Raw genomic sequence first — 8,213 nt, 5'->3', positions numbered from 1 at the left:
ATGGAGGGCCTGGAGCGAGCCGAGCTCTGCTACCCTGAGCTCCTGAACTCGTCCTGCAGGGGTTTAAAGCCTCCTCGCTCTGAGGCCGTCTTCCTCTACACTCTGTTCTCCTGCATCATCGTGCTCACTGTAGCTCTCAACCTGCTCGTTATCATCTCCATCTCCCACTTCGGACAGCTCCACACGCCCACCAACCTACTCCTGCTCTCCCTGGCCATCTCCGACCTGCTGGTGGGGCTGCTGGTGATGCCGGTGGAGATGGTGCGCTTCATAGAAACCTGCTGGCTGCTGGGCGATCTCATGTGCGCTCTGTCTTACATTTTCAACTTCATCCTCACCTCAGCCTCTGTGGGGAACATGGTGTTCATATCCATCGACCGCTATGTAGCTATTTGTCATCCTCTGCAGTACCCCAACAAAATCACTCGCAGCAGAGTGGAGGTGTGTGTGTGTGTGTGCTGGGCCTGCTCACTCCTCTACAACGGGCTGATTCTAAAGGACCATCTCAGGCGGCCGGACAGACACAACTCCTGCCACGGGGAGTGTTTGGTGGTGATGAACTACATCTTAGGAACTATCGACCTTGTGTTCACGTTCATCGGTCCGTGTTTAGTCATCATTGTTCTGTACATGAGGGTGTTTATTGTGGCAGTGTCTCAGGCTCGAGCCATGCAGTCTCATGTTTCAGTCATTGCAGGCGGTACGGTTGCAGTCACTGCAAAGAAATCAGAGAAAAAAGCAGCCAGGACTCTGGGTATTGTCATACTGGTGTTTCTGATGACCTTCTGTCCATATTACTACCCTTCTTTGGCAGGAGAAGACATCACAAACAGTACTTCATACTGGGCCATCGTGTCCTGGCTGTTGTTTTTCAACTCTTGTTTGAACCCTCTCATATACGCATTTTTCTACCCGTGGTTTAGGAAAGCTATTAAGTTCATTGTCACCCTGAGGATACTAGAGCAGGATTCCTCTCAGGCAAATATACTTTAAAGTCACTTTCTCCAGTAACAATAATGAAACGGACGTCTGTCATGTAAAAGCCTATATGCAGCATGTGACATATGGTTGGGTGTTTGATTTCATATTTTACATTTCCCTCTTTAAAAATCCTGCTAGTCTGTTGGACTGTTAGTCCTCAGCACAGATGTAAATCAGAGCTGAAAAATAAAAAAATATAAAGCAACGACACTTGCTAGTTTAAGCCTCATAAATGTTAGAATTTTCTGCTTTCTTTTATCTTACATTATGATATACTGAATATCTGAGATAGCTAATATCACAAATAATGGAATTTGAATGTCATTTTAGGTTTGAGGAAATTGTAATAAGCTTTTTTTCCTCGCTATTTTCTGTTAAACTATTAGTCAAACTATTAGTTGACTTCAACAAAGTAATCTTTTGAATATTCAAAACTGTACAACTTTACAGCCATTTCCTTCGGCCTATATGTAGATTATAACTGTATACCTTTAAAGGGGCACTATGTATGTTGCTCGTCATGTATGTAGCTTTGGAATCATTCAAAGTCAGAATTGAAATATTTACAATATTAATGAGGTAATGATACAGTGTACATCTACGTCTTTAGATTATAAACAACACACATTAGAATTTAGTGACAAAGACTCTACCAAAGTTATTTTGTCTCTATATAGTTGAAGAAATAAAAGCTGCCTAACTGCATCACCTCATGTCATCCAAGTGTTTAGGGGGCAGAAAATGTGAAGCATTTCTGAAGTTGGATGTTTGATGTTCATTATTGTTGTGAGTGACTCCATTTACAAAGAAAAATAATCAAGGTGATGTGTAAATCATACATGAGGGTTCAGCAGAATTACAAAACTAATGTGGAAACCATATTCACTCTTGAGAGGAAATGAGAGCAAACTTCATGTCTCCCCTGGTTTGTAAAACTATTAATGCTCTTGTGATAATAAGACCTGCTTTCTGTCAGATCAAGGATCTAGTTGAAGAGAGAATTCAGACAGAAGAAACAAGCTGCGTCTTTTGCAGAGATAAAACAAATAATGTCATCATGTATATTTTACTATTACATTTTGAGCTTCATGATGTTCTTGACAATTATTAAGTAACTGAGTAATAATTATTAAGTTTTTTTTCTTTTCATATATATAATACTTAAAACACCACAATAAGAATCTGCATTGGCTTTGTTTTTTGAAGATGATTGCATGTGAATAAACATAATAAAGACATTTGAGTGGAACACATTCTCATTCATTTTTGTAAAAATAACAACAAAGACATTTATATTAACAACTTGGTTTATTACAAAGGTATGTTAAAATTAATAAACAGTTTTAAGAAAACAAAAACACATTTGGTGCTGAAGTCCTCATCTTCTGGACTGAGAGCGGGTTTGTCTGACTTCTGTAATGAACACAATAAATAATATGTAACACAAGCAGATTGATTCATTTTCATTATATTCATTCATTCATCTAAAGCAAGCCTGATTTACTGTGTAGTTTTGAAAAGTAAAACAAAACAAAAAGACAACTGAACCCTTTCAGTTGTCTTTTTTTGTTTTTGTCAACATATTTGTAATGGTGGGATGATCTTTTTCAAGCATTCATCTTAAATATAAAATTCAAGCAGTATTTCAGTATGATGTATAAGAATAGTATCCTGGGTTGTGTATTTTTATCCCACATGTAGGATTCTCACAAATTTGGCACTGAAAATTAAAATAGATGTTTATCAATCTGATCAGATCAATACTGTGAGCAAACTCATTTAGAATAAATAAGGTTTGATACATATTAGCTGCAACAATTCAACATGACACAGGAAGTAGAAACTAAACAGAACTGAACCTGCAGAAAATAATACCAACAAACATCCTGATTACATATGAAACGTATCTGTTTGTACTGCAGAAACACATCTAATCAGATAGGAAACAGGAATTCTTGCTAATTTATGTTAAGGTAGTTGCTCAAGAGCAAGTCTGGAACGTCCAAAGTGATTTGATTCTTTTCACTAAAATGACTTTTGACCGTCAGATGCTAATCTCCAGACAGAGTCTAATAGTTCACTTATTTAATTTTGTTTATTTTTTACATTAATAATCTGATTTCAGGCTTTTTACTGCCCTTTCTTTTAACTACAAAATTGATGGTAAGGATCATTTTCTTGGTGACAATAATGAATGTAATCATGTAACTTGTAGTTCAAACAAAACGTAGTTCTCCACAGTAATAACACACAGCATTTCTGTTTTAAAGTGATTAAATGAAATAAGCACCTGGAGGCTTCTATATGACAGAAGTGGTTGTAATGTATTTCATTCAGGTATTTATCACAGGGGATAAGGCTGACAAGGCTCATGCAAATTTACCTGACAAGCCACGTTGCGACAAATGTGACACATTTTCACCTGGTCCTGATACATTGCACGGATGTATGACTCCATCTCCATAAAACATCTGGTGGACAAAGTGTATTCACCCCGTTTCTAAATCAATGTGTCAATTATACAAACATAGTACTTACTTGTATTGACCTGTTTTACATGTTATTTTTTCTGTGTTTTGAACAGCAAAGTCTGGAATTGGGACCCTTATTACGACATTTTGTCTTTAAAATGTCGTAATAAGGGATTAACCGATGTGATACTGATTATTAATAATCAAGGAGACCTGTAACATATTTTACATATTTGGAACCAATAGCCATTTGCAGTAAAAGTAAAAATGTTAGTGTAGAAATTTAGAATAATGGAATATAACGTCTTAAAATTTCCTACAACTACCAAAAGTAAAATTTTGAGGTACTTCACTTCTGTTTTTCCGTTTTCTGCTCCTTTATGCTAACTATCCACTATTGACAAATTAAGTTAACAGTTACTTTTCAGATTCAGATTATTTAGTGCTGATAGGATATCACTTGTGACATGTAACTAGATATGTTGTCGGGGCCACATTAAGTGATTTAATTCAGCAATTTCCCAGAACCAAAACTGACATCTTCTTTTTGTCATTTTGTCTGACGAGTAGTCGAGAAACCAAAGCTACATTCAAAATACAAGTGTGAAAAGCAACAAGTCCTGTTCGACCATCAATGACTTCAGCAATCAACCTAACAACGAGTTCAGAGCCCAAACCCAGGTAAACAGTACTTTAATCACCCACGATTTATAATAGAACTAGATACTAGACCAAAAGATAGCACCTATTCAGTCCAATAAGAATTACTCGTTTGGCGCACAAAACAAAAACCTTTTCTAGCGTCCAGGTTTACTTCCTGGTTATGAGGCCCATTGAATATGTGCAGTAGTGTTTCTCCCACTGGCCCTGCCCATGAGTTCCCATTATGCCAGCAGACTTTGGTGATGATGTCAAAGATTTTTAAATCCGTTTTTCTCAGTTTTACAAATATAAAACCTTCATGAGTCAAAAACTCATAGCAGATATGACATTATTGACCTTGTTTGCAGTTGGAGGTCTCCTGTCAACAGTTTTACAGACTTCTCTTTTATAATGGTGTTCTATGGGAAAAGGGCCGCAAGGGAACTTTTTCATTGCAATACTGCAAGTGGCCACTGGGCAAAATTGGAAGCAAGGCCGAGCGTTGCCGCCATGTCAAGGTCTAAAGGTCAGAAGAGACTTAAGTTCCACTGCTACAGTTTTGTTCTTGTACTTGTGAAATATATAACAGCTATTGTTTCGAGGTGCTGCTTGAGTTTAGTTATGCCATTAGTCAGTCAACAATTGCAGTAATGTTGCCTTAAGCCTAGTTTATGCTTCTGCGTCGCGGCGACGGCGTAGTTACGTCGTCGACCCGACGCCGTCATTGAGCATTCGAAGTTCTGCGTCGAGGGAACGCGTTGGTCTGCAATTCACCGCCAAGCCGCGAGGGGTGGTGGTGGAGGTGGGGGATTGGTTTCGGGGGGTTCTTGCTCTCTTGCACTGCAGTTGCGGTCAGAGCGGATATGCTGTGTAGCATTCTGGTCACAGTGTGGGGCTTAAGCTACATGCTGCACAACACCAATACTCCTCCTGCCCTGCTGGGATCTCACAAAGCATGGAGTTCACAAGCAATAGGAGACAAGCATGCAAGCAGCAGAAGTAACTGGTGGTGTTGCTATACTGTTGACCGGAAAAGCAACTGCCGGAATGACGGTCTGAGCGGACCAATCCCAGTCCTTGCCGTTCGCATCTCGACGCGTCGACGTGACGCGTAGTCAGGATTTTTTGGAGGCGCACGTCAGGCTACGGCGCAGGGTCCGCGTAGGGGTCTGCGTCGACGACGTAGCTACGCCGTCGCCGCGACGCAGAAGCATAAATCCAGCTTCAGCCAGTGTCTGTTGATTACTGACATGCCCAGATAACAGACACTGATCCCCTCAAGGCTTCAAATGTCCTGTGTGAAGGATTTAGTGGCATCTAGCAGTGAGGTTGCAGATCGCAACCAACTGAACACTGCTCCCCTAACTCTCACGGTCAAAGTGTGTAGGTGAACCTACGGTGGCGGTAGAACATGCCGAATCCCCCAAAATCCTACAGCCTGGACCTTTAAGGTAAGTTGCTGTGACTCAAACAAAACTTACAGAAAAGTTATCCATCTGTTGTGTTGCACCCTTAAAACAGACAGGACTCCGTCTTCATCTGTTGCATGAAACAAATATGTTGCATCAAGTATCAGTGGGATTGAAAGGGAAGGAGGGAGGGTGGAATAAGTGAGGGAGGGTAGAGGGAGATGAGGAGAAATTAAAGAAACAAAGAACAGGCTGACAGAAGACAGTGATGAAGAGGATGACTGGGGAGTTGTGGAGGAGATTACAGAGCTGCACCATGTCTGGTACGATCAGAGAGCTGCTGGAGCTCAGCAGGTTCAGGTCATCACCTCCCCTCAGTGGCAGACGATGGAGGGCCTGGAGCGAGCCGAGCTCTGCTTCCCTGAGCTCCTGAACTCGTCCTGCAGGAGTTTAAAGCGTCCTCGCTCTGAGGCCGTCTTCCTCTACACTCTGTTCTCCTGCATCATCGTGCTCACTGTAGCTCTCAACCTGCTGGTTATCATCTCCATCTCCCACTTCGGACAGCTCCACACGCCCACCAACCTGCTCCTGCTCTCCCTTGCCATCTCTGACCTGCTGGTGGGGCTGCTGGTGATGCCGTCTGATATGTTGCGCTTCATAGAAACCTGCTGGCTGCTGGGCGATCGCATGTGCACTCTGTCTTACATTATCGGCTTCACCCTCAACTCAGCCTCTGTGGGGAACATGGTGTTCATATCCATCGACCGCTATGTAGCTATTTGTCATCCTCTGCAGTACCCCAACAAAATCACTCGCAGCAGAGTGAAGGTGTGTGTGTGTGTGTGCTGGGCCTGCTCACTCCTCTACAACGGGCTGATTGTAAAGGACGGACTGATTCTCAGGCGGCCAGACAAACACAACTCCTGCCACGAGGAGTGTTCGGTAGTGATGAACTACGTCTCAGGAACTATCGACCTTGTGTTCACGTTCATCGGTCCGTGTTCAGTCATCATTGTTCTGTACATGAGGGTGTTTATTGTGGCAGTGTCTCAGGCTCGAGCCATGCAGTCTCATGTTTCAGTCATCGCAGGTGGTACGGTTACAGTCACTGCAAAGAAATCAGAGAAAAAAGCAGCCAGGACTCTGGGTATTGTCATACTGGTGTTTCTGATGACCTTCTGTCCATTTTACTACCCTTCTGTGGCAGGACAGGACATCTCAAACACTGATTCATACTGGGTCATCGTGTCCTGGCTGTTGTTTTTTAACTCTTGTTTGAACCCTCTCATATACGCATTTTTCTACCCGTGGTTTAGGAAAGCTATTAAGTTCATTGTCACCCTGAGGATACTAGAGCAGGACTCCTCTCAGGCAAATATACTTTAAAGTCACTTTCTCCAGTAACAATACTGAAACGGACGTCTGTCATGTAAAAACCTATACGCAGCATGTGACATACGGTTGGGTGTTTGATTTCACATTTTACATTTCCCTCTTTAAACAGCCTGCTAGTCTGTTGGACTGTTAGTACTCAGCACAGATGTAAATCACAGCTGAAAAATCGAAAAATATGAAGCAATAACACTTGGCAGTTTAAGCCTCATGAATGTTATAATTTTCTGCTTTCATTTTCATCTGCTGTCATTTTAGGTTTGAGGAAATTGTAATAAGCTTTTTTCCTGCTATTTTCTGTTAAACTATTAGTCATATTTACAATTTTAATGAGGTAATAAAGCAAACTCAGAAATATATATATTTTCCATAAGTGAATAAATATTTACAAGCTGTTCTCAGGAAAATAAGGTCCCCAGAACACTGTTTGAAGCTAGAAAGGTGGCAGGGTCCGCCAAATATAAACAAAGTAATACAGTATGAAATTGTGTTGTCCTTTAAGGTCAGTTTGTTTACTCATTTTATTCAGCCATAAAAACGAGAGTTACAGTATATAAGTAAGGTATGTGAGAGTTTGCTTAGGCATAACAACTGTCTAACTACATAGTGCACCTTTAATTCTTAACCTGTGTGGACCACAACAGGCTGAACCTGCTGAGCTCCTGAGAGGTCAAGTGACAAACATCGTCTTTAGATTATAAACACACATTAGAATTTAGTGACAAAGACTCAACAAAAGTTATTTTCTCTATATAGTTGAAGAAATAAAAGCTGCCTAACTGCATCACCTCATGTCATCCAAGTGTTTAGGGGGCAGAAAATGTGAAGCATTTCTGAAGTTGGATGTTTGATGATGTTCATTATTGTTGTCAGTGACTCCATTTACAAAGAAAAATGATCAATGTGATGTGTGAATCATACATGAGGGTTCAGCAGAATTACAAAACTAATGTGGAAACCATATTCACTCTTGAGAGGAAATGAGAGCAAACTTCATGTCTCCCCTGGTTTGTAAAACTATTAATGCTCTTGTGATAATAAGACCTGCTTTCTGTCAGATCAAGAATCTAGCTGAAGAGAGAATTCAGACAGATGAAACAAGCTGCGTCTTATGCAGAGATAAAACAAATGTCACCATGTATATTTTACTATTACATTTTGAGCTTCATGATGTTCTTGACAACTATTAAGTATACAGAAGGGAACAATCTGGAGGACAATTACTCTGCGTCTAAATGTTTGTTTCTTTTCAGATATATAATATTTAAAACACCACGATAAGAATCTGCATTGGCTTTGTTTTTTGAAGATGATTGCA

General features: G+C 40.6%; 2 protein-coding genes across 2 annotated transcripts; both read left to right on the top strand.

Annotated features, from left to right (window-relative positions):
• Nucleotides 1-993, top strand: LOC311269157 (trace amine-associated receptor 13c-like; the record flags this gene model as incomplete). Its single annotated transcript, XM_084373184.1, has 1 exon — nt 1-993. The coding sequence occupies one exon, from the start codon at nt 1-3 to the stop codon at nt 991-993; it is 993 nt and encodes a 330-aa protein (XP_084229310.1).
• Nucleotides 994-5,890: 4,897 nt separating this feature from the next.
• LOC311269335 (trace amine-associated receptor 13c-like) lies at nt 5,891-6,889 on the top strand (the record flags this gene model as incomplete). Its single annotated transcript, XM_084373411.1, has 1 exon — nt 5,891-6,889. The coding sequence occupies one exon, from the start codon at nt 5,891-5,893 to the stop codon at nt 6,887-6,889; it is 999 nt and encodes a 332-aa protein (XP_084229537.1).
• Between the last annotated feature and the right edge of the window lie 1,324 nt (nt 6,890-8,213).

The sequence above is a fragment of the Pagrus pagrus genome (assembly GCF_965226575.1).
Source record: "Pagrus pagrus genome assembly, chromosome: 2".
Taxonomy (NCBI): Eukaryota; Metazoa; Chordata; class Actinopteri; order Spariformes; family Sparidae; genus Pagrus; species Pagrus pagrus.
This window is presented reverse-complemented; position numbering and strand designations above follow the sequence as displayed.